The sequence below is a fragment of the Numida meleagris genome, chromosome 2 (genome assembly GCF_002078875.1).
Source record: "Numida meleagris isolate 19003 breed g44 Domestic line chromosome 2, NumMel1.0, whole genome shotgun sequence".
Taxonomy (NCBI): Eukaryota; Metazoa; Chordata; class Aves; order Galliformes; family Numididae; genus Numida; species Numida meleagris.
This window is the reverse complement of record NC_034410.1, coordinates 61311954-61339409: the sequence shown is the minus strand read 5'-3', so window position 1 is coordinate 61339409 and position 27456 is coordinate 61311954. Positions and strand designations below refer to the sequence as shown.

Here is a 27456-nt window from a genome sequence, read left to right as displayed (position 1 = left end):
AAGGCTATTAAAATTTTCAGTTTTGTGCACTACTCATTGTTTAATGACTTTAATTGTTGAGCGTCCTGAGCACTTAAATCACCTCAGTGCCACCAACATACAGGAAGTCGTTTTTTTTTATTTAATTACAACAGGATACAAATTCAAAATCATGTTGGGAGAAGCGTACAGTAGATATAAACAACATAAACCATTACCTTAGGGTACACAGAATCTCTTCATGTAGCATCTTACAAGCCTAATGAAAAGTGATTTGACCTACAACTATTAACTGCAAAAACAAAATGATATTTACATTTAAATTTACGGTAACATTAAGGGTTTGGCTAGCACAGAAATAATCCAGGAAGCGCTGGAAATGAAAACATTGCCAAAAGCAGAGGAACAGGCAGTATTGCCTGTTCCATGCTGTGTTGACACAACAGGCCTTATGCTCAGTTAGTATAAATCAGTTGCCTTACTGCTTTCACAGGAGCAGTGCAAGTTTACATCCTGGGAGGACAGTACGTTCCCATTTCAGATCCGCTGGGTGTAGACAGAGAGTCTTCATATATCAAAAAAAGGAATAAAAGCATTCTGTCTGCAAAGGCAACCATGCAGTAATTCATCAACATAGCCTTTCTCTTTTGGTGTTTATCATTGTTGTGAGGAATTGTATCAAGTGGATTTGGTTTTGGTGGGGGACACAGAGCTCATTACTGACTGTTTTGTGGAAAAAGAACTAAAGAAGGGAGAGAACATTTTCTAAAGCCTTTCCAAGAGAGATAACTGCTAAAAATACAAACAGAAATTATGGCTCAGATTTGAAAATTATTTGATGGAAAGATACACATGATTTAGGCACCTCTGGAAAAACTGAGCTGGAGACAGGGGGACAATGTGGTTGTTCAAATGGTAGCTCCTCCCACACTGCTTTACAAAGGAACCTCTCAAACTTGGTCACCAACACCTTGCTCCAGATCTGAACTGACCCAGCATTATGCTGTTAGAGGATCCAGCTGCCCCTTCTGTGCAAAGCTTGACCAAAAGAAAGTCTCCACCTCCTTGCTGACAGAATTAGTCACTGTTAATAATGTTACTGATTTATACGCACAGGAGGAAGTGGCTGAAAATTTGAAATGAAGTTCATTGATAGGTTGATAAACTAATTAAAAACTGGATTCATTGAGGTGTTAGCATCTGTGTCAAACTTCTCATTACCTTGACTGTATTTAACAGTGCAAGTCATACTTTCAACAGAATGTAAATCATTTCTTCTCTTTCACTAAGGCTTTATTTGCAGATGCTGTGATATAATTCAAACAATCTATCCAGTATTAGTTTGGCTACTTTTAACTTCATTTACTCCTGAATTTGTCCACTGGACAGCAGTGGTTTTCATTCTGAGTTGGGACTTTAAAGGACAGGTTCACCAGCTTACTACACCTCAATGCAAGTTTGAATGCATGAAGCACCTATAAACTCCACAAGGAAAATGCATTTTGGCTGCTTGGTTCCAGAACACTATTTAATAAAAGGAAAACATACCAAAGGTTCATTTATCAAACAGCTACATTCCTGCAATACATTTTGCTTTGATTTTTCTGTTGTTATCAAAGAAAAATGTAATAAAAATGTTTTCTATTCTACGGCACCTGGCATCATTTAGACATGCATGAATCACCATTTTATATTGTTTGACAGATTTTATTCCTAGGTAAAAAATGTACAGTCTATATCTTCTCTAAAAAGCAGACAACCAACATTTTAGGTTGATTATAATATGATTTAACATGTACCACAAGAGTGACCAACAGATTATTCATCGACAAAATGCTTTAAATACGCAGTGATATAATTTCTGAGAGCCATGTTCTTTCTTTTCCTTTGGGGATCATCTATTAATTAGGACTATATGACTACGTGATTTTTCAGTTCAGTGGTCAAATGAAAAAAAAGAAGCCTTTCTATAAGAGTGGAATCAAATGAAACCTAGTTTTCTACAATTTTTTAGATGTCTAATTAGGGTCAAATTCTCATACTAGCTTTTCCCTCAGTGGAGACTTGTCTGCTTTGCTCAGCTGCCCACTTTCATAAAACTGGTCGGGAACTCAGACCTGTGAGATTTGTTCTCTGTAAAAAAAGATGGTTTTGGAAAACAGGTTCAAAAATTTACAGTGAGAATCAGACAGGCTGGAATAAATACAGCTCCATACAAATACACAGAGGTGAAGATTGCACAAGCCTCATTTCCTCAAGAAAATTCTACTCTTTTAAGCGTTTTATTCATCAAAGCCATAAAGAACCTCAGTAATAAATTCAGGCGGGACAGGGTGCAACATTCACCCACAGCACTACTTCTGATGCCTATATGGTTCTTTTTAAGAAACAGAAGTGCTGAGACAAGGTGGCAGCAGGCTGTTGCAGCCCCTACATTCACTGTGTTCTTGCATATGCACGGGGCTCTGGCATGCCCATGGAACATGAGACATTGCTGTTAGTGTATCTGCCTGCCCTTGAATTAAAACAGTACACCGGCAGCCAGGTCAAGACTCCATATGCACGATACCCACCCACACAGCAGCCCCAGAGAGAGATCATCATCCTCAAAGCACACCACTTGCATTCAGATGGCTTTGGCCAAGAGTAAGGTGGCTGTCCAAGATCCTTCCAGAGACATATGCAAGGGAAGAATTGCTTCTAGGGTGTGATTAGTCTGACCCATGAAGAAGCACATGTATTAAGTTAGCTGTACTGCTCTGCTGTCCAGAGGAGCTTCTCTGACCCTCTCCCATGAATTCAGGGAAATCACAGCAGCAAACTTTCAGAAAGCTAACTGAAAGGGTACTGGACCCTACCTGGGGTGGCCTGTAAATGACATCAAGACATTTTCCTAAATCACACAGTGATATTTGGAGGATAAGGCTGTGGAAGACCATGAAATGCCATAAATATTGGTAGGAGACAGAATAAGTACTACATGTAGACACCACATGTCCATGTTCTCTATAGAATTAACACTGACTTCACCACAGCAAAGTACTTTTCTGTTTTAATCCATGTTGTAAGACAAAAGCAACACACAACCTGTAGCGCTGCTATACAGTGTGGAGCTCCAAATTAATGTGCATCAGTGCAGGACTTGCTAATAATGTGTTAAAGAATTCTGCTTTAGCTATGTGTATGAATATGCTGGTTGTACTTTCTTTTCCTTACATTTAAAATACGAGAAAATGGGTTTCAAATATATTACTGATGTGACCAATGCCAAATCAAGGGATTTTGCAACCCTAGGCAAATGAAAACTTTTGCCTCTTCTAGAATAAATTGACTCACAAACTACTCAGGAAACAAGTTCTTGGACGTCCAGTGCTGTATGCAACAGCCTTCTCTGTCCCTCTGACACAGTAGGCTTTGGATATAACAGAAATATAACAGGAAGTACCATACACTACAAAGAATTGCCCACTCATGTATGGGCTTAAATGAGGACTTAGCTTTCTAGCTTTAAGCATGTAAGCAAGGACTTTCCCAGTCTTCATTCATGTGGAATTCAACAAGCAGTGAAGTAGCGTAAAGAAAGCACACCACCTAAGTTACACTTACAATCACATAAATGGAACTCAAAAGCATTTGGGGGAATAGATCTTACAGTCTCACAGTGAAATCAGTGTCCTTTTTCTTCTGAGTTCAGAGGGATGGATTACCACTATCCTCCTCAAATTCAGTCTCAAGAGAATTTTGTTCTTCTTTACACAAATGACTTTTTTAAAATTTTTACCTTGGGAGTCCATTATCTTGCTTGCCTCATCTAGAAGCTTCATCAGTTTACCATATAGGATTTGCTCCTCAGATTTCACAGGATCTTTCAAAACAAACAAACAACAACAAAAGAACAGTGAGACATCTAATGTTTCTTTGTTTCTTTCAGCAGTATTTCAGAGAATGTTATTTTAAAGATAAATAAATACAAAAGAAACACTTTGATATACAGATTAGTTTTTGTGGTGCTATTTTCATAGCAGAGCTGTCATTTTCTTCTGTGTTATGAAAGACAGTTTAAAATAAAAAAAATATAACTGCACATTTTTCAAAGGTGATCAATACTGCATCTGGTATATATATTGGTCTGTACTGAAATTGCCTTTCTAATTCTGCTAATAGACTTGTTGAACTGATTATATATATTCAAATTGCCAGGTGAATTCTATTTTACTCATAATAAAAATCAAATTACCTCATTTCTTCTGTAATATGATTTTGGATCCTTATTAAAATTTTTAACTTACTGACCATAATACGAACACATTATCTAGCATGAGTAGGCATTACAATATACTATGAATTTTGATCTTGGGCAGGTCCATCATTCAAATTCCCAATAACAGCTGCAGATTTTTAAACAGAGCAAAGGTCATGGACACACATGTTCCTTTTTCATGAGATCTAAAATCACTTCAGGTATCTACGTTCAAGAGAGAAACGATCACAGAAATTGTCCTTCTCTGGGTCACCCAGACCCTGACTTCTCTAAGTCATCAGTGAATACAAGCAGGTAGAAAACCAAGTAAAGGTACCCAAGGTAGGTGAAATGAATTACATCTACATATTACCTTGGGTTCTTTTTAAGTGCTCAGAGAACAAATTTTCTCTACCATGAAATTTCAGAGACATTCACTTACATATGGTATTCAAAGAGGGAAGTTCTTCTGCAAACTTCTTCTGAAAGTATAGAATCTTCTACATTTTTAAGTGTGTAATGTTCAAACGTTCCCTTGGGTACAAGGGGAGGAAAGAAAAATCCATAGTAGGGTGTTGTTTCTTCTCAGGGCATTATCAACTCAGACAAATTTCCAGAACAAATTTAATTTATCAAATATAGAGAAGATAACTGCTAATATCTTTGTTTTAACAGATCAACCTGTTAAAGAATCCTATATGAACATACTTTAATGATATTTAACTTTGTATAATAAAGTTAGCAGCTGAAGCTTTGTTTTTCGGCAGCTGTTCTCTATGGTTCTGACTTGGTTAAGTCATAAAAGGAGCGTAACCTTAAAGTGTGCACTGAATTTTTCATCTTGTTCTGCTTCTGTCTCTTGTTAGTGGCCAGCTGCTAGATGGAAAGAGAAAGCAATTGTATGTATCTCCTGTTAGAGTATGACCATCCTGGACCAGACTTCAGTTCTGACTCCTTTTTACTCTGTCTACTACATACAAATACAGTTCTGCTTATTTAACATTTATTCTTCAAGCAAAAAAAAGGAAACCAGGCAAATAGCCTGCTTATGAGTATGTGTGATATTGAGTTGTTGAGATGTCTGTTACCAAATTAAGGGATGGATGGATTCATAGACATACAAATGACTGTGAAACTGACATTATGACATTCATGTACTATACACATTTCACCGGCTCTGAGTTGATTATACTACAGATTTTAGGAGTATAACACAGAAAAATCAGCATTTTATAAATGATGTTATCCCTGGAAAAAAAAAGATATTACAGTCCCACTCAAATAATTAGGTATTTGGGAGCTTTATGTATATTCTAGTGAAGATCTATTATGTTTCTGAAGAGCTGTTATTGTTTTTCTGTCTGATTCCACAGTGGATTGTACAAAAGAAAGCAATTCAAAATTCACCTAAAATTGCAGTGTCTTGTCTTTAACGTGCATTCCAAAAGGCTCTAGGAAAAACAGGACTAACTGGAGTTAGAAAAAAAATAAGTGAAAAGCATGGAATTCACAGTTTTCTAAAGATGAATAGGAGCAAAAAATTGTTTATTTCTATAATGTTTGCATTCATGACATGCAGTTATGCATCACTAATCTCAAATAAATGCTCCTACATCCAACCTGCCACCTATCAATGTTTGGTCAATAAAGCATATTAACTGCTCTGCAAATGTCAACACAACCAACTTGAGGCCAGTGCTGTCACTAGTCAGTATGTAAAAAGCAGGCCTTACCCTAGATTTTGAGTGAGAGTTTTGCCAGGGAAGAAAAAGGAATAGCATCAAAGGTCAGCCATACTTGTCTCTCTAGTTTGGCAGGACATACTATTGTCTGGACTTCTGAGAGGTTCCTTCCAAATTCAAAAAAAAAAAAAAAAAAAAGGAATGCTTATGGTTACATGTGTATAACTGCTCTTACATGGGCAAAAGAGTGTTTTTTTCTGACAAAAGCTGTACTACCTTGTACTCCTGGTGTCAGCACTCTATCGCACAGGCTTTTAGGAACATTCACAAGGATACAGAAATCTAATCCACTTTTCATTCTCTGGATACCAAGAAGACCATGATTCATGAATCCTATTCATAAGACGAACCAAGGCAGCATCCACAAAGAAAATCTTTCACTTAAAAACTCTGAGCCAAAAGCTGACTTCTGAAGATTATTGCTGTTCTACACAAGGGATAGGAAAATTACAGGTTTAGGTGCAATTTGCCTTTGATAAAACTAAAATCATCAGCTTGTTTTCACCAGTGCACAGAAATCCAAGTTACTGAAGTGCCCTAGAGTGTTTTTTTTCTCAGTCACACATGGTTTCCTGAAAATTTAAATCTTGGTATCTACTCCCAATAAAAATTTCCCATGAATACATACAATTATGTTTCTAGAGAGGTTCTGCAGGAGAAGTAAGTACAAGGTTTGAAAAACTAAGGGTCGGGAAGGTAGAAACTTAGAAATCAGTCTCACATGCAGTGATTTGCGTTTGACTACAGGAGCTGGGCCAAAGCATTCAGGTCACAGCTAAGCACTTCATTACCATGATGATGTTCTTACCTAAGCCCATGCAAATTCAGGCAGGCCCGTTCCCACCCTTTTTTATCTAAAAGTGAATTTCCTCTGTTCACAGGAAAAAAACAATAGCTCCTGGTTAATCTCTCTCATACCTATGCATAACTTCTTTTCTCCCAGCACTGCGATCACACCCTCCCACTTCTTGCTATCACCCACAGACAACAAAGCTGAACATCTTGGCTAAACTAGTAGAAAGAAAACCAAGAGAGGCCTCCTGTTATCTTGGGATCTCTGGACCCTGGAGTTTCTCTTCTGTTAATCAAAAAGATGTTCAACTTATTAACAAAACTGTTGTTGAACAAAGGCTTTGGGTTGCAAAACCTGCAGCTTGGTACTCACTTGTAGACTAAGTATGTTAATTAAAGAGAACATGGTGTAGATGGTTTTCTTGGAGTGTTTATTATTACTGCTACGGCAGGAGAGTGAATACAGCACTGCCTCACTTTTACCTGTCCATTAACTCACTGTCCTTGATCAAAGACTATGCATACTGCCTATCATGTTCAGAGCAGGTAAGACTTATAAATTAAATTGTAAACCTCAATATTTAAATGGAACTGCATACGTGATCTTTGTCACCTCATTTTCATGAATGGAAAAGAATATTCTGACACCAAAATTACATACTTAATTCTGCCTCACCTTCTTCACTGACCTCCATCCCACACTGCCTTGGGTTTATTTCCTCATCCATCAGCAGGTCAAAGTAATTTCTGCTGTACTCATTTCCTGTGGAAAGCACACGAAGTAAGGGTCAGTGATTATTAGAAGCACATGAACCAAAATGTTAATTTTGAAATCGACACCAGCAAGCAAAGGGGCATTTTTTGCTACTTTATAAGCTTAATTTTTTTTACAAGTCTTCTAAGCCTACTAGTACTGCAATTATCATCTTGTGAAAGGTCAGAAAAGGTAATTCTGGAAACAAGTGCACTTTATGTTACTTTTACTTGAGAACTAATGAGAAAAATTCTCAAATTTAAGATGATGGAATGATAAGAAAAAATAAAAAAAATCAACGTCTCCAACATAAGCCAAATTATTCTTGAAACACATTTTGCAAGTGAATTACTTATACTGCAGATGAATTTGTGTTTCACAGCTGACCCCTCCAATTTCAACAGTTTTAAATTTCACCACTGAGGTTTCAACGTCTGGTGCATCTTTAATACTGTAGTCAACCAGAGAAGTGTTTAATTACAGAGGAGATACTAGAACACTGCCTCATTAATCTGAACAGCAATAATGTTTAGTTGGGCTAGGTAGCTAATCCAAGATTTTGATGGGATAAAAACACTCATTTTAGCACTTTCCATTTCAACGGCTAGTTGTATCTGCTCTTTAGAAACTAATGAAGTTCACAAAAAAAAAAAAGTCATTTGTTAGACTTATCAAGGAACAACGCAGCATCTAGCTGCCTGGAGGACCTCCCAGTACTATCAGCCAAAATAATTCTTTTTCACACAAGAGGGAAAGGGATGAGCTTTTTCTCAAAATATGTCTTTCCTTCAAGAAAAGTGCTGCTCTATTAAAATCACCCTTATGTTCACTGAGTTTTCAAGAACAGTGAATTATGACTAAACAGAGAAAAAAGTAAAATAATTAAGTCCATAACAAATTGTAAAATTCCTTGAACAGACACAAATCTCTATCCTGCAAAATACATAAGAGCTAAATGTGCGAGGGGGTTAACTCATCCAAGATACACTATGGTAGTCTACAGTATATTTGTTTTAGGATCAAAAATAATCCAAACAGCAACTCCTTCTCAGAGACTAAATGAAACTTTGATATGAAACTAGGTTTAATTTATATTTCTAGACTGGCACATTTTGACTGTCAGTCTCTGTTCCTTCAATGTAGTAAGTACAAGAACTGAAAATTTGCTTTACCTTGAGGTCGCAATAAAGAAAAAATAAATGAGTTTCATTTTTGTTACTTTATCTGTCAACAACTACTAGACTGGTATGAATCTTGGCAGTATGTAATCAAAGTCTTATGTACTGCAATAACAGAGCCATTCTACCTTATTCACTGTAATTGTTTTTCTCTATCACAAAGCACCATGATGTTATATGAACACCCCTTCATGTGTTGGTAAAATAATTCACCCATGTGCTAAAGAAGAAAATGATGATGCATCTCTATTCAGTTACTTCATAGCCATAAACGTAAATAGCTGGAAAGTATATGTTGCAAACATACAAGCAATACTTAGCTAGCACACGGGGTTTCTGCATGGTCTTAATATCACAACAGATTTTGCTGAATTTTAATACACTATATTCTTTATCCCTTGGGTTTAGCACTAAGCTCTGAGGAGCAGACTTTTGCAGAACTCTTCGCAAGAGAATAATTGGCATTTAGGAGGAAGTGTCATGTTATATTTGAGTCTGCAAGGCATGGAAACTATTATTCAAAAAAGAGATACATGGACAAAACTATTAATGAGATTGGGTTTTGGTCCTTTTTAGAAAAGCACAACCCTAACACTTCTCTGTGAAATACGAGGCATTTCATCCATTTCATCGTCTGCTAGGACAACACACAACTGCAGACACTAAGTTATATAGAAATAAAGAGAACAACAACGCTTTACTTCTCCAGAGCAATGTTCAATCTAAAATCTGCACAGGTGGAAAGAGTGGAAAATGCCAGAGTCACCTCCTTGTGGTGACTTTAAAGAGAATGAGCTATTTTAAAGTACAGGACACCACAGAAGACTTACAGAGAGGCTTTCTGAAGAGAAGAAATCCCTGCAAACCTCAGATGCCTGCTCTAATCTCATTTTACTTTTTTGTTTTCCTCCCAGCTCAGCATACACTAAGAACTGAACCACAAAGCTCCAGGTAGTATCAGCAGCTCTGGACTCTGGGCTGGTCCTCAGTTTTGTTGGGGGTAGGGAGGGTTACTTTAGATTTCAAATATAAAATTATCAATTTTTGTCAACATAACTTACTGCCCAAGGCATTTTGCTAATAACATTTTGTGAGCACGTGAATGGATTACTAATCATTTCACGTTTGCTTTTGGAAATATTTGAAAGTGTACAACATGTAAATTAACAGTCCACTAAGGAATTCATATTGCTCTGCTTCATGGTATAAACACGGCAAAGCAAATGTTAATACAGAGCTTGCTCGCAGGTATTTTGAACAGCAGCAGACAGCTTGGTGCTTTCAAACAGCAAGTTATTTTGAATATCTGCTGCTGTGAAGAGCTAGCTGACTTTGGAAACACGTTCTATTTGCTTTGAACCAGAGGATCACTCAAACCCAATAACTCAGTTTGAAACTCTCTATTCACCCCCTCAAAATTGTGCTACTTCATGTGGAAAACACAATGGATAATTCAGAATATTAGAACCGAAGAGCAAAAACAAGAATTATCTATAAGTTCAAATAAAAATGGAAGGAAGGGTGTTGGCACAATAGTGACCAGGTGGGAATTTATATAGTTTAATTAAATCAAGAGGAGTTGCTAATAAAATTAGCATAATCCTTGAGCACAGCCCATGGGATTACATGCACATTACTAGGACTGGATGAAACTCTAAGATGGCTTTTAAGGTAAGATGTCTGTAGTCAATTATACAGTCCATGTCCTGAGAATACCACAAAAATGGCGTAAGTTGCATTTTGGCACGATCTACTACTCCTCAAAGAAATCAGATAGCCCATACCAATACCATGTCATGGGTACAGCAAGAATTTTTGATGACAGGCAATTATTTCATTGTTCCCTATATTTTACTACTGACTTAGGTTTTGAGTTTAATGAAGTTTAATAACAAAATTCTGTTGGATTGGTTGAGCTTCTCTTGACGAGTGCAAAAATGAAGGAATTACTAATAACCAAGTGGCTGACTACTAACTGTTTGAATAGGTATTCACTTGTGCTTTTTTCAGAATTATGCTTAGAGACAAATGCCAAAATTGCTGCATAAGCAAACTTTTGTTGTAAAATGGGATACGCAGATCATGGTCTGAGCCAACTTCCCTTAGTAAGAGCTCTCCCTTTATAGGTAGCAGTGTGGTCAGCAGATATCCCTAACAATGACTTAGTATTACATCACTGGAGTTGTTTATAAGGCAACTCGTGAAAGTCTTTTGAATAAGACAGAGGAAAGATGAATTTTAGCCTGAGATGGCATTTTACCCCAAATGCTCTTGAAGCACAGTAGTGAAGCAATGCAGATATGGCCCTCTAGGCAGCCCAAGTATAACATTCAGTGTTTGCGTATTTCCTGGTTTCTTTGTAATAACATGCAACCACATGAACCAAAGCAGCATCCTGGAGCCAAACCTGAATCCCCTCTAAGAGAGGCGCCTATCTCAATTTGGCCAGCAAGAGCTAAGGCTTGGGATCAGGAGGGAAGAGGGGACTTCAGACAAGATTTTTAAAAATGATTTAAAATACAAAATGATTTAGGAAAGGTAGAAACTTTCAGAACATTTTAAGTTTTTATTCCAAAATTGTTTTGCTAGATTTACACGTATCTAATGAAGATGTTAGAAAGGAAATTTTCATTTGGTATGTAATCCACAAATTAACAGTAATTCTCTGTTCTTGTTTTGCCAGAAAATAACAGAAAATTACTATAAGTTAACCTGAAATTATATTTTAATTTGGATTTTTGGTTGTGGTTACTGAACCACAGTATCAGTTATGTCTACCTCCATTTGTGTCTGTTACAAATGCTTTCACTGTAATATATATAAGCTGATTGACATTACATATAAAAGCTAAATACCTTAAGTAAGACAAATTATTATTATTTTGGATCTAGATCTAAAATTGTTACCTATAGGTGTAGATAAATATTAATTACATTGTTCTAGATACAGATCTAAAAAAAAGATTACTGGGAAGCATGAAATCATTTCAGACTATCACCAAATATATCAGGGAGTGGGCTGTTTTACAGAGAACTTCAGACTTTAATAACCACTAGGAAGAATTCAATGAAAAAAAAATAGACTTTAATGGCATCTTCAAACTTACAGCCATGCAGCAAGAGCCTGGACAGCAGACTGTATCTGAAAAACACAGCTTGTTAAATACTATCATCAACAGGTTTCTTTTCAATTTTTAAAGTTTAAAGGTATCGTATGTCATTTTCCTTATCCTCAGCAGAGACCATAGGTAATAAGCAAACCACGTAACTGTGTCTGATGTTTATACTGCAAGACTTGAATAAACTCACTTGTCAGCTTTGACAGGATGCTGGCAAAGGGGCCACTCACGAGCCTGAGCAGCATGGCCCATGCTGCGCCTTGCCCAGCCCTTGGGAAGCACCACACTCTTTGCGCCCACTTTCCTTTAACCCGGTCCACTCCTGGAAGACTTACCACATTTATCTTTACGCAGATATACAGCATGGGATTATTTCCTTTTCCTACAGGCAACAAAGGGCCCTGTGCTAACAAAAACCAGTGTGAGACCTGCTGCTTTCCTGGGGAAACACTGCTGGTGGAAGACATGAAGAAAGATTTACTGGTGTTGTAGTTCATTTAGAAACACCGTTAGATAACATGACATACATCAATGGGGAAAATGGATACCAAGCGCTACCAGGCTGGCATGCTCAGCTGATCCCATGCAGTTGCATCAAAGGAACTTGCTAAAACAGCATGAAGTTTAGGGTTCCAGCAGCACTACTATGAAGGAAACAATTCCCAAGTGCTATGAAGTAGGCTTAAAAACATATATCCAGTCACCTTCTGAAAGGGTATTTCCCAATTATAAAATGCATCCATTCTTCAGATCTTTTCCCCGTACCTTTCATAAATTCAATTTTAGCACATTACTTAGATGAGTGGTACAGTATCCCTGTTGTCAAAATTGCATGCAATGGAACACGTTTTGCACACTACATTACACCTTGTGCTGTTCTGCTGATTTCAATTGGATTACACATTGTGTAATTCAACGCAAAATTACTTCCAATGACAGCCCTTTTTATTCCTATGCATACATGGTGATCCATCATGCCCTGCATACTGGGTTTGGCATTTCTATTTCGAGTCCCTGTTGAAATCAGAAAGCATGGAACCACAGACACACAACTTGAATTATTACATATAAACTTTTTTGTTGCTTAAGAAAAAAAAAAAAAGATGCAGTTTTGCTTCACATTTCTGGCTCCATACTTTATGCAAACCTTTATGTACAATGCAAATGCCAATGTCACAGACCCCATTTTCTTCACAAGCAGCATAAACATGAATTCCCATCAGTTGCCTGCTTTTTTTTCATCCATGCTTACTGTCTCTCCAGTGGGTATCTAGCAATTCATTAGAAGGAAACTAGACTGTTCAAAAAGCCTCCGTTCTCTCTTAACAGACTGGTTTTGATGATGCTCTTGCTGGTACTTTTATTATCAAGTTGATTTGCCACGTGGCTCCCTCCCAAAGCCCTTTCTGTCTGCATACTGCAGATCGAAGTTTTCATTCACTTAACGTGCAGGAGCAGAAAAAGACCTATTTTGCCCTACCACAGCTGAACTACCTTCAACAGTAACTCATCCCTTAGCAAAGGCTTCGCTCTACTTTGGCTTTTGACGAGGTGCAGAATTGCTCTATCTATTTAACAGTGGGATGTTCCCCACAGGATGCAGGCAGCACCATGTTAGATACATCCAGCCCATCTCTGCAGCTAGGAGGTGGTGAAACAGCAGACTGCATAAAGACACTAATTTGCTGCCAGAAGCAGCATAGCCGTGTTAATACCATACCATACCTTTGCTAATTAGAGTAGTTTTTGGTCTTCAATTGAACAAGCTTTCTTTTCCTCTTTTTTCTTTTTAAACATTGTTAGTCTCTGTGGGCAAATTTATTGGAGCATGATATGAGATGTTAACAGTGCCTATTGCAGATAAAATGGTAGAATTAATTAGGGCTTTTGATTTTAGGAGATAATCTTGTTCTCAAAAAAGGATTTGTGTATTGGGGATGATAGAAAAAAAAATGAGCACTCCTCATCATCTGGAGACAATTCAACCTGAATAATCAACATTTAGGGTCAGACTGCCTCCAGCCTCTGTACTACTGTGTAGGGTACAGGAGAAGACAATTAGCCTTCCTTTCATCTTCCATGTAAAAGCCACAAACTATCAAAGCCTCTGAAGAGGCTGGATGCAAGGTGGATCATGTAATGGTAGGATGCTTGGATAGCCCTGTGCCTGGATTCTGCAGCTTGCATGCGTAACTGGCATCCCAGAAAGAACACAGACTAATTTGTTCTGACATACATTCCCTCTGCATGCCTGGGCTAGAATTTTCACCTATCTTGTAGAAATGTGAACAGTGCCATCCCACAGAGCTCTTCTCAGGATTAGCTGGACCAGAGCCTTATAGTTCTGTGGCTGTGGTGAGCACCAAGCAGTACAAACAGCTATAAGCCGCTAGCAAATTAACTGATCACAATAGCTGAGGATCTGAATGCTGGAAAAGATAAATGTTTGTTTTGCAGGCCTATGATAAAGCACTAAATACATAGTCCTTTGTTAGGGGATTTCTTGTGACATACATCATTCATCCAAGGTTGAGCAACTGCCTTCGTGTTTTTGCCTTCAACCAGAGAGGGCAGGTTCCTGGCAGTTTGGTGCTTCCGTCATGGCACTTTGCCAGGCACAGACTTCACCAAGCCCTCCTGAACACTTGGGAACTCTCCCAAGTGTTGTGGATTTAAATACCTCTGGAGAAAAGAAAAAAGCCAATAGGAGCTCACCCTGACTTCAGGTGCATCCGAAATGTCCATCCCTTACTCCAGGTATGGGTAATGTGATCCTAAATATTTTTCTATTCTCTATTTATTTGACCTCCCACTGGGATGGCTAATGTGAAAGCTTCTGGTAAATCCAATATTTGCTGAGCTGAAGAAAGGAGGAAGGAGCTTGTTGGATGTCACAAGTAAACTCTGAGTATTTTCAGGAACAAATAAATTGCACAAATTGCCAGACAGCCTTAATTTCATGAGAAAGACGGGAAAGAAACAAACATGACGGTTAGAAGTGATCAGCAAAAGGTCAGTGTATCATGAAGAGAAAATAGGGTAGAACCTGCTGTAATCATTTAGGTGCCTGACAATCGGTAAATCTAAGTAAACAGCCAGTTCCCCTGGGTCACTGTAACATTTAACAGCAACACCAGGTCTTCATCCTATAAGAGTAAAAATGGAAAGCAGGCAGCAGAAAGTTACACAACAGCCTATTCCTGAATAATCGTCTACTCATTAAGATAAAATTTGGAATATGGTCCATCACAGAAAACATGACTGCGTAAGGAATAAAATGGCCTGACATATGGAAAAAATAGACCATCAGAGTCACAAGAATATAGAATCATAGGATATCCTGACCTGGAAGGGACCCATGAGGATCATCGAGTGCAACTCCTGGCTCTACACAGGACTAAATCCTCTGTGAAAAAAATACTTGAACTTTTTAAACAGGAAATATTTCATCAGCTATTCAAGGCAAAACTCAGTTCACAAACTCATTTTCAGGTGATGTACTGTTATCTGAGGAAAGGGAATGGAAAAGTCAATATAGCTCTACCATACCTGCGAATTAAGGTGGTTAGGGGCCAGCTTCAAGCAAGCTGCAATGTGATGGGCTTCCACACAGGCTATTTCATCCCTAAATAATCTGTATTTTGCACAGTGTGTCAAATTCCAGGAACAGACTTTGAGGCTGTCTTGAACACACAGCTCACTATACATACTCTTCTCTGGTATTCTCAGCACGGAAGTGTGTGAGAAGGCATCTCAAAAGTAGGTGGAGATTTTTCTAGAGAATACTTCCCTCCAGCAGTCACAGAAGGAGGAACAGGCTGCAACACTACTGTAAGATGGAGGATATGATAGCACTCCTGTAGCTATTGTTTGTTGCCATTGAAGGCACAGGTGACAGGTGGAAAGACAATGCCATCTCAGTGCCATGCCTCCAAGGGCATAGCATTAAAATCCAGCCTGATGTTTACATAGTGTTTTAAACCTGTAATCTGCTAAATGCTGCAATTAAATAATTGTGCTTAAGGCTGCTTTTACATTGTGCAGTTTAACACCAAGCACTAGAGCTGACCACTGCTACTCCCTGTCAAGTAACCTAGACTCAGCCCAGGGTCTGAGAGCTAGAGGAGAACCTGGTGTTCATGGAGAGGACTGTAAAATACTACCATTTACTATCACTATGATCATGCAATACTGTGCTTTTCTATGTAGCTGGCCTTTTCCATTTCCTCTTTAATGAAGTATTATTACACTCAGGGGTGGGGAAAACTAGCTCAGGAGGTACCAGAAGGTTTAGCTCAATTTTTCCCAGGTTTCTGGATGGGCTTGAAGCTGCTGTTTTGTTAGCAGCCCGTGATAAGTTTGAACTGGCCCCTGTGATTGCCAAACAAGTCCTGACAGAAGTTAGACTAAGAATAATTTAATGCAAGATTGGACCAGATGATCTCTAGAGGCCTCTTCCAATCTAGACTTCTCTTATGATGGCATAAATGGATGGGTTTTTTTTAACAGCTGCGTGAATTAGAGGCAGAGCTATGTGAATAACTGGTTTTCTGGTTAACTGAATGAGCAGAAGATTGAGGAGGGAGAGTGAGTTTGGGGAAACAAAATATTTAACTCTCAGAAAGCCTTCCTCTCCCACTAATAAAACACTTTCTCAATCAAGCTGTTGAATTCCAGGCAAAATTAACAATTTCTACTCTTTGTTTCAAAAAAAAATTGGTTTTTGGTGTTGTTTTTGTCTGGTTGGTTGTTGTTGGCTTTTGTTGTTTTTTAAATGCTATTGTGAATGAAGAATTCACCGTAATGTGTTTAAAAACACATTTTAGGCTTTAAAAGTATTCCTTTCTTGAAGGATCTATTCATGAATTTCTGAAGCAGCGACTGAAAGTATGGACAATCTCCAGCGCACCCAACTTCATTTTTACCAGATAGAGTATTTCATTAAAAAACAATCAATCCCTTTGTCCGCTTAATCACTGTTCTGACAGGCTGCAAAGAGAGAGAATTCCTGCTCGGTGTGGCACTACGCAGTCACATGAAAGTGTCAACGGTTTACGGGCGTTAGGCCCAATTCCGTGACAAAGGGGACGGGGGACCCAAGGGCCCACGTCCCGGGAAAAGGGGAAAGGGGAAAAGGGTAGGGAGATGGCCCTGAGAGCAAAGAACAGCGGCAACAATCTGAGGAGAAACAAACTAATTTACTAAATAAAATATCAGAATGCAAAACAACACACTATAATACAATATAATTACAATTTAAGCTGATAAATCCAACACAGAGAGAGAGAATGTCCCAAAGTCAAGGTAGGCCTTACTCTACTACCGACGATAAGACGGCTGGAGAGCGAGGTGCTGCCAAGACGAGAGACGGCGGAAAAAGGGACGAGGCCTCGTGATCTGCAAGTTTTTATACTGCGAGCTTCTATCTTTTCCCTCCGGCTGGAAAATGGTAACAAAGGAGCAAAGTACCATGGGGACTGTAGTAGTCCTTCTCTTCTGAGAACTAGGTATGTCCACTACATGATGTTATGATGTGGAATACCAATAACCGAAAATCACAAAACCATGACAGAAAGCTAAATGGAAAGGCAGACCTAATTGTGAGAGAGGCCATGGGCTCTCTGGCCCTGTGAGGATAAAATATTAACACAACAAGGTCCAGAGTTTTAAAAGCAAATACCTGGAGTTTGGCTCACCAGCCGGTACTACATATTTAAATACCTGTGCGAGTACTCAAGGGTGCTCAGCAAGTGGCATCAACGGTTGAGAGTTTGATGGGAAGCACTGGGTAAGCCAGACACTTCAGAGTCATATTGTTTACTCTGGTACCTTGGGAGATCGAGGGCTTTGAATGTACATTCACATATTCATGGTTGATCACAGTCTACTTGAAGATAAGGATACCACACAGTCCAATACAGTGATATTTTCAGTGTGTGTTTAAGGAAGATTTTTAGTCTGACTTCAGAAACTATTGCTTTAACTTTAAACCTTAGTCCAAGATTTTCCTCATACAACTCATCAGATGTCCTTACATCCATTTTCTCACCAACCCAGGTTGGATGGGGCCCTGGGCAGCCTGATCTAGTGGGTGGCAGTCTTGCCCACGGCAGGGGGCTGGTGCTTTAAGGTTCCTTCCAACCCCCTCGATTATATGATATCACTAAGTAAAAACAACCATTGGTCATAACATTCAGCGGTAATAATAAACAAAAATGGGCTAATTAAACAGTAGGTTAAAAGATACCAAACCTCTACAATACAAAAACTGATGTCACCAAAGATCCTAATAGCTTGAATTACCCTAAATAATAAATGCTGCTTCGGGAGACAGGATCTCTTTTGGGTGCCACATCACAGCTGAGCTTAAAAGCCAGGTTGTGCAGGATCGCTTCCCTGGAAGAGCTGAGCAAACAAGACTCTCTGCTCTAAATATCTGAGCACAAGTGGCTGAAAAAATATAATGAAGCAGAGGCAAGATGCCGACTGACTGAGGGCATATGGGAGATCTGAGGACAACAATCAATCATGGATCTGTAAGCTGTTTAAAACTATTCAATGCTCGGGAGCCAGCAAGGGAGCAGCATCTGCCCGCTACAGTGCCTCCGAAATCCAACCTGGTACAAATTAAGGGGACTCACCATAAGAAGAGCTGGCTCCCTGCACTCCCATCTGCTTGGGGGGAGCACCATGCAACCTGCATCCTCAGTAAAGGGAGCCAGCAGAATACAAATACGGAGCACAGATCCCTAAACCTGCAAGCACCCAGTGTTTTCAGAGGCATTTGGGGCTTCTGGGGTGGATGTTGGGATGCGTCAGGATGGGAACACCCAGCGGAATGTGCAGGTTCGATGAAGAACGCAACCACTGTCACTCCGTTTGAGGGTAATCCGGTTTGATGCCTCACCTCTTGGTTCAGCATGGGCTTGCAGCCTGAGTTTTTGTTGGTGAGCTGCAAGGGTGCTATGCAGCTTGTCATGTCTAATAACTTCCTCCTCTGAAGTCTGATATGCTGAAAGATCTGTGCTGCTGATGTTAAAAGCTGGATTTTCAATGCCTTCTGCTGCTGCTCTCTCTTCTTTTACTACAGAAAACAAGGAGGTCAGAAGAGCACATTATAGCAAAGTGTATTTCAATGACAAGCAGAAAATTCCTTCTAGTAATTCCTTTGCTGAAAGACTCAAGTGTATCGTCCTCAAATGTCGCCAAAACAGAATTAGGTTAAAATTAACTCTAAAAAAAAAAAAAGAATAAATGATTAAAATAATTACAAATTGCACCCTGACAAGCAAGAGCAAAATTTCGCCCACAGCCATTTGTCTGTAATTAGTTAATTAATCCTTACACAAATTATGAGCAATAACTCATCAAGCAAGGCTCACCCATCAGAAATTCAGCCGACTTGGATTTCTTCTGCTTAGTTTGCTTCAGAGCCTTCTGCTGGAACTTCTGGAGGGAAATTGTTAAATGAATAAATTAGCTAAAGAACGAAGATCATCCTTTATGATCCACAACTAACACAGTATTTTAAATATGGGATGGCATTGAAATGTCATTTAATTTACATCTCTGCTAAGGGGGTCAAACACTAATTGAACAACAGCAGTGGAAGAATTAAATAAAATAGGAAAAGAAAAGTTAAAACAAATGCCAAATGAAGGTCACATTAAAATACTGTGATTTTTTTTGTTAGTTTTTTTTTTTAAAACCAATTTTAATTAATGCAAAGGAGCCTCAACAAATGAAGAATAAGACTTGTCTTTAGAGTATGCGACTGCTTTATTTCACTTGCAGAACTGCAGCGCTTCATTTAGAAAAGTTTGGTTATGCATGTTATTCACAGACAGGCTTCCCTGATGCCCCCCCCTTTCTGCATTTCCTAAGTCTGCTTACATAACCAGTGTAGTTGTTCATCACCAGGCAGCTGAAAATGAATGAGCTCCACACTTTCATATGAGATGATGAAATGGGCACAATCCCAAATAATTTGCATTGAGAGGTCACAAAAGAGAGATCACGGTCCAGGGGAGAGGACTCACTGCAACAACGAAAAGTTTATTTACCATTAGAGATGTGCCAACAACAGCTACAGTGAAAAAAATGATAGTGATGGATCTTGGAGGAACTGGGCTATGACAAGTTCCAGCTTAATTCGCACGGGGAAGCAAGGCCCAGAAGAAACATGGTCATATTGGTACCATCAGGAAGGTCCAAGTGCTGAAGTCGGCATTGGTACAAAACCTTGTGCAGCACTAGCAAGACTTGCACATGAGCTCATGCCTAGCTACATACCCCAATAAATGGACGCTAGCAAGCAAAGATTATCTAAAACAAAGCACATCTGGGAGTATTAATCAAAGCCAAAATCAAAGCAGAAAAACAGCTCACACCTATTTACTTTCAAATGCCGCATGGCAGCTTCTGAAATGAGCACTATTTTTTAAGCCAGTTGCTTAATTGTCCAGTGATAAAGACCACTCCTGGCAACATAGCTCCTGGAAACTGTCAATACAAAAGGATTAATTACAAGAATCATTGAAAAATTGCAATTTTTAGGGCATCCATCTTTCCCATTTGATTGTGGGTGTCAATTTCCAGTAAGGAACAATGCTTGCAGCACACAATCAATAAATCTGTCAAAAACAATAGAACCATAGTACTGGCGGATTAATATAAATATTAATAACTTGATATATATGTATATAGGCATACATGTGTAAATGTTAGTCTGACAACAGTAGAATTCCTCTAAATCAAGATGACGACTGTCCTACAAAAATGTAAGTGTGCAAAAATGCACTAGATGCATTCCGGAAGCTACAATAAATACCAAAGCAACAGAATTTATTCTTACAATCTGTGTGTGGTACAAATGAAGTTAATGATAATTCTGACAAGAATTTGATAGGTTCAGAAATTCACCATACTGCTTTTGATGTTTTTTCCTCTAGTTGAAAAATCTTTCTAAAATGCATGTTAGCTTAGTGTCTTTAGAATCTATAACTGTTTCAACAGTAATGTATTGCTGCATTACTTGCACACCAAAAATTTTAATTCAGTAGTTTCAGAGATGCCAGCAGCATTTATAAGTATGTTGTATCTTAATTATTCCTATCAAATTGTATATAATCACCACACAAAGCTTTAAACCTTACATTAACAGCAAAAGAAATAACATCCAGACAAAAAATTCTGGGACGAATTTTTAAACTGGTATACATCAGTGTACATCTGTAACTTTGATAGAATTAAGATGATCCGCATTATTTTCTATGTATACACATATTCCTTCTGCATGTCAGATTTCCCTAGCAAAACCAATTGCAGGCTGTATTTGCCATAGTCAGCTTTGAATTGCTATATTCTGTAAAACACACAACGCTTCTTTCACAATAAGAGGGGGAAAAAAAAAAGAAGAAAATATTCCTCTTCCTCCAGAGCTACAAAACACACACTGTGGAATTTTGTTGCTGTTATTTGGTTTCCTTAGTGCTCAGCATAGTTAGCACCAAATACTGTTTTTAAGAGACACAGGAGCATATGTTCTTCGGCACTTCATTCACTCAATCACAGATGAATATTTTTAAGTTTTGATGCACTGTGCTTGTGACTCCTATTTACTTACAAAGAACTTCAAGAGAAATGATGCCCTGTCCCATAATGCGATTAGGCTTTGAAAAGGTGTTTTTTTATGAGTTCATGTTTTTAGAATGAAAGTAACACCTGATTTTCTACAGCAAAGTGAAATCCTTCCAGGGTTCTCTCTTGAAGTAACTCAATAACAGAGCAGTTAGGCGGCCTTAGTGTAATCAACACATGTTCTTGTCACTTTGTGCTTCAGAGGAAATTAAAAGAGTTCTCCTTTCATATCTTATCTCCACCTGATTCTTCCATCCTTCTTGTTTACATATGGGCACCTCTAAGTATTGTAAATTACATCCTTTTATTTTTTCCTTTATTTTAGACTTCCTTCCTCAGCACCTCCCCCCTCGTGATACTTTGTCTTCTTATCAGACAATAGGCACAAAATTATCCAGTGGCATTCTATATTCATTTTATCATTAGTCACTACTCATTATTTTATGTATTTATGCAAATGTATGTCTAAAGTGATTGTCCTTTAATCACTTCATGGATACCTACAGAACTTAGATTTCTAACAGCAAATAAAATAAAGCCCTCTCAGTGACGACTTGCAGGGAACATCCAGTTGTGTGACCATACCCAGAAGAATGCACATATATGCATATCTGTCCAGAAATCACCTTCTAAACACGGTCCAAAGATGAGTTCAAAGTTGAGCCTTTTATTTTTTATTTAAAATGTGTATTTTTTTTTAACTTGAGTGTCGAGTTAGGCAAGGGGATATGGAAGTAGCAGAGCACAACACAGAGTAATCAGCCTGTAATTCAAAGCGAACTAAACCTTTACATGCCTTTTTGCAGTCACCACTGCGTGCACCATTGGCATTAAGGTGTGCAGTCTGCTTAACAACACCAACTTAAACAAAGGAAAAGCAGGAGTATCCAAAACTGGGGAGCCCAGGTCTGTGCAAGAGTAGTGAGCACCACAACAGCAGCAGCAGCAAGGGGAAAAAAAAAAAAAAACCCTCATTTATAACCAGTGACAACTAAAACCTATGAAGTTTTTAAAAGAATGTGATTGTTGTCAAAAGGAATTGGGTACAACAATGCTGCGTTCAGCTCTGGTTCCACTCAAAGCCGTGGCTGAGGGGCTCTGGGAAAGCTGCTGGAAGGCTGGTGGGCACAGACCAGCAAGAAAGTGAATTTTGCATACTGTACGGATCATCGCTCAGTTCAGGGCAGTCATATTGAATCTGTGATCAACCAATTGTGCTTCATGAAACCGTCAGCCCTCATTTACGTCTAGCTGTTTTCTTCTGTCCTGCTGTAAACAAGCTCTGCTCTGAGCTGTCTCCCTACCCTTATCTGCTTACGAAGATCACACAGACAGACCTCATCAGCAGCCTTAGAGTTAAAGTTAAAGTTACTGCTTCCAGACAGCAGTCCCTATGCAAGCTGGAAGTCAAAAAGAAGAGCAACTTTGGAATGACAGAGTTTTAGTTCCTTTTAGGAAATGCATACCTTAGATTCATACACATACTGGCATGTTATGTCTCTTTCATGAAATTAAATTAGGTGTTCTTAATATGAACAACTGTTTCTAACATCAGCAAACTAGCTCAGCAGATTCATCCGTGGTTTTGTTCTTGTTGTTTTTTGTTGTGGGTTGTTGTTTTTTTTTTTCCTTTGGGGCCTTGTTTGAACACAGCCAACAGAGAAGTAGCTGGAAATATTGTCAATCTGGTAGGGCTCCAGGAACCTAATAATGCCTGAAATGCTCTAAGGAGTGTAATGACAGTAAGCAGGAACAGGTATGTTGGCTTCTGTTCTTATTCACTTCAGTGAGAGCATTAGCCTTTAAACATAACGCAGTGCAGTTTTCAAAGAACAACGTGCATGCATAAAAAGGGACAGAGCCTCCGCAAAACCATATTCCTCTGCAAGGAGCACACAAACCTGTGAGTTGGTATTTACAGCATTTAATTCTTGAAACCAGCTGGTAAGTCCCTGTTAAGGCTTTCCTTTATGCAGCTGGAGCTGGAACCTTCTCCCTCCTCCCAGCCCATTACTTTTGTCTATTTAAGGGATGGCAGCCAAAGAGAAACAGCTTGTAATTTGCACCTGTCTGCTTTAAGCACTCCACATTAGATTTTGCAGAGAGCAAACTCTTCATTGCTAATGAGGATGACACTTGCTAGGGTCAAACATATTTTTTAGCTGACTCTGCAGCAATTAAAAAACAAAATAAATAAATACCCGCTTCATTTCAGCCTATTCCAGCTGGAAAACGAGACTAGAGGGAAAAGCCTGCTGAAGAAAAGCAGCTTGGTGTGGAGGTGGAAGATGTAACCTTATGTGTCTGATCTAATATAATGCGGAGCACAGCTAGGCACGACAGGTCCTGAGTTTGTACATCCTGTGCTGCCTTTTGAGGACCCACAACATGCTCAGGTACCCAAGGGTTTGGCTCTATGAGAAAAGTCTTATCAAAGAATTGCAACACTGAAGCCTGTGCTTCACTCCTGTTCCAGAGGTGTGCAAGCAGTGCTATGCAGAGATGCACTAGCTGGAGTGTGAAGGTGGGAGGGTATAAATCAAGCAAATAACCCACGTGTGATATTTCAGTCTTACATAAACTACCTTAGCGCATTTGCTTCTTGCTAGAAAGCCAAGTGCTGGATTTCCAGTCAGCTGTGGTGTCAGTTACAGCTACGCTGGAAGAAATAACAATTACATTGGCATGTAAGTTTAGCTATTAAGAAGCAGTATTTTCCTTGGTTAGTCTTAAAATAGAAAACCTCTCCAAAACTCCATCTACAGAGCTGATGACAAGAACAAAAATGCCAAGGAAAAAAAACTGGACGGAAATAAAACAAAGTAAAACATACAGTTTATTAAAGAAAACACTGGTGGTGCATTTTGATTTCATAAATTGTCCCCACTTGTACTTCCTGTTTAAACAATAACTAACACGATGATGGGTTAAATGAAGTTGAGATTGTCACAAACATTGCCTCACTAGTAATTAATGTAGTTTAATATGGTTGTTGGCACACATCTCACATGACAGATAATGTTCCAACATGTCACTGATAGGACCTTTCAGCACAGCTTTAGGAGATCTACCAGGCATTGCCGAGGTTGGTTAGGTCAAAGGGTTGAACCATGTGTAATTCAGAACAGAGGAGGTCCCACGGTCACTCCACAAAAACAATTACACTACTTATTTCACTCCATCCCTGGCCCGAAATTCACAAGCCTCACAGTTTCAGCGCAGTCAATCTCGCTCTGCCCTGAGGCTACGAGCCACATGAAAATATGTGGTGCTGTGTTTATAAATCTAATCAAAAATAGAAACAGTAGACAAGCACAATGAGGTCCTACTATGGATCATGGGAATTCTCTAAATTCTGAAGGCACTTTTGTTTAACTTCTGTGGGCCTTCTCCTACCATTACATTGTCTGGTACTCTCGTTAATCATCCCCTTGACTTGTCAATGATATAAAGGAGCCTACGTGTCTGCTGACTTCCCTCCCATCACACTACAAATAATATTATGAAATAGCAATGCTAGGAATAGCCCTTTCAATTTTCCTTTTTTTTTTTAAGTGGGTTTTTTTCCTTCACTTACCTCTTTCTCCATGCCAGCCTGTCCTTTCTTAGATCTGTGGCTAAAAACACTTCCTGCTGCAACAAAATAGAGGGACATACTCTGAATTTTCAGTCCACACACTATCATTAATACACTTACATTTAAACACACAGAAAAGCAGAGCATCAGCCTAGAAATCTGCTGGGATGGTGACTTCTGCTGCCTAGCCAAAGAGCAAAGGGAGGTAGCAATGTTTCACTTCACCTTTTGAAAAACTCTACATCAGATCACGTGAAAAAATGAGGGCTGCTCTGAAAGTAATGCCTCCTATTTTATTATGTTGGCGCCTGCTGATACTCATCAATCCCTGCTGAACATTTATGGAGCCCAAACAGTGGATGTGAGCACAGTGAGGCAGTGGGTGGTGCATTTCAGCAGCAGCAACAGTGAATCACCTCCACTGGTGCAGATCTTTACAAACATGGCATGCAGGCTCTTGTGCAGCGCTCGTGAAAATGCACAGCTCATGGCAGTGACTATGTTGAAAAAGAGCATCTTGTAGCTGAGAATTTGTACTATCAAACAGTGTTACTGTGCTCTTTGTATCTGTTCTAGTTTCCATGGAAATAAATAGGAGGCATTATTTTCAGAACAACTTAGACATATATGCCCTTCCCCCCCAGAAAAGTAGTTTAAGCTCAGACACAACAGTACCAAAGATGTTTTTCTGAGCAGAATTAGCCCACCAGAAGTGGATAATTCCTACCCATGGACAGAAGCACTAAACAACGTGAAATGTGTTGTGGACTACACTGAATGTGAAAACTGCAGAGCCAAACCTGCCAGACTAAGGATGCTTCTGTGATCCTGCATCCAGGTGGGTCCCACCTGTGCCTCCCCTCCTTGTGATGGGATTTCAATTAGAAGCATGGAAATTGTTCTCCACACAGAGGTTAAAACCATTATGTAAGCCTACCGTAATTTTACAAGTTATATATCACATCAACAAAAAAATGTCTCAATTTTATATCAGCTGCTTTTGTCTCTATGTGGGAAAAAATTATTCCTTCCAAAGGGCCAGATGAGTTGCCCCCATGCTCACTGCAATCAATGGCAAAACTCTGTCTGACGCTCCGGTCACAGGATCTGAACTGCAATGAATAGCAAGCTTCTTTCTCTGCCAGCTTTTCCCTTATGCTTTTATACAAACACATATTCAGATTATTTTGCAGAGCCTGAAAACAAAACAAGACTTTGAACAATTAAAAATATCCCTTCAGAGTCCCTCAGAAGATTCAATTGACCTTCTGGGTCAGGGGATGCCCTGTACAAAGTACATGTTTGGCCCCACTTGAGGAAACTCTCTCTCCTGAGGGCACCACGCAAAGAAGTGCCTAATTCTAAGCATGCGCTTAGGTTTCATTGAAATCAACACAATGGACAGTGAACAGGGACAGAAATTCTCCATGGAAAAAGGCTGCATTGTCACTTCGGTTACTCAGTAATGAATGAAGGGCTGAGCTCTGCCCAGGACTTGCTAATGCTGAGAGTCTGCTGACCTTTGCCATCACCCCTGGATTTTGGTGCCCTGCTCAGGTTGCCAAGGCCATGCATGGGATTGAGATGCCAGTGCTGTGATGCTGAAATAACCCTCCCACAGTAATCATACAACATAGGCTACAGTCACATTTCTTCAACCCAATCGCACATCCTCCAGGTGCCATGGATAACTTTCTTTTTAGTCCAGTGGTATGGCACAGTACTCATTCAGGTTGGATATTAGGAAACACTTCTTCTCATAAATAGCAGTGAGGCACTGGCACAGGCTGCCCAGGGAAGTGGTGGAGTCACCGTCCCTGGAGGTGCTCAAGAACCGTGTGGATGTGGTGCTGAGGGACATGGTTAGTGGGCATGGTGGGGAAGGGTTGGCAGTTGGACTAGATGAGCTTAGTGCTCTTTTCCAACCTTAATGATTCTCTGATTATATATTATGGTCCAACTAGGAGAAGGAAAAAAAAAAAACACCTGAATGACCCAAAGGCAATAAAATCTTGAAATGACTATTCTCCTTTAAAGGGTAGAATCACAAGATGTGGCCAGCAGAAAGAACTGAAAGATATAAGCTATAAGTTCAACATTTTCATCTGTGGTCAACATCTGCTCTTTGAAGAGGAGCCAAAAGTGCAGCAATTAGGACTTTTTCAAAGCCACAACAGACCAGGAAATCCCCCTGGATGCAGTGTCATAGCACCAGCAACATCAGCACTGCCACTGTCCTGACTTCTCCCTTCCTGTCCATATCCCGATCCTTACCCAGCAAAAAAAGTTTGTTTGTTTGTTTTTTCCACTACAAAAGGCTTTTTCTTGTCTAGTAATTCTTAAATAACATGGCCTCCAAATTAAAGAAGCATGTCAGTTAAAAGTACTGAGCTGTACATCAAGTCTTAAAAAAATGTGCTATTGAGACAGAACCAGT

General features: G+C 39.2%; 1 protein-coding gene across 18 annotated transcripts in view; it reads right to left on the bottom strand.

The window, feature by feature from the left end:
• Nucleotides 1-27456, bottom strand: part of LOC110393701 — a 219892-nt gene that overhangs the window by 139253 nt on the left and 53183 nt on the right. For 7 of the 18 annotated variants that reach the window (XM_021386865.1, XM_021386871.1, XM_021386870.1 and 4 more), the window contains 6 exons: nucleotides 25020-25075; nucleotides 19697-19841; nucleotides 19186-19252; nucleotides 18711-18887; nucleotides 7430-7516; nucleotides 3761-3844 (listed from right to left, as the gene is read on the bottom strand). In XM_021386865.1, the coding sequence (XP_021242540.1) occupies nucleotides 3761-3844; nucleotides 7430-7516; nucleotides 18711-18887; nucleotides 19186-19252; nucleotides 19697-19841; nucleotides 25020-25075 (616 nt within the window). Of the gene's footprint in view, nucleotides 1-3760; nucleotides 3845-7429; nucleotides 7517-18710; nucleotides 18888-19185; nucleotides 19253-19696; nucleotides 19842-24027; nucleotides 24102-25019; nucleotides 25076-27456 lie in introns of all 18 variants that reach the window. The other 11 variants (XM_021386878.1, XM_021386881.1, XM_021386879.1 and 8 more) reach the window with 8 other exon arrangements.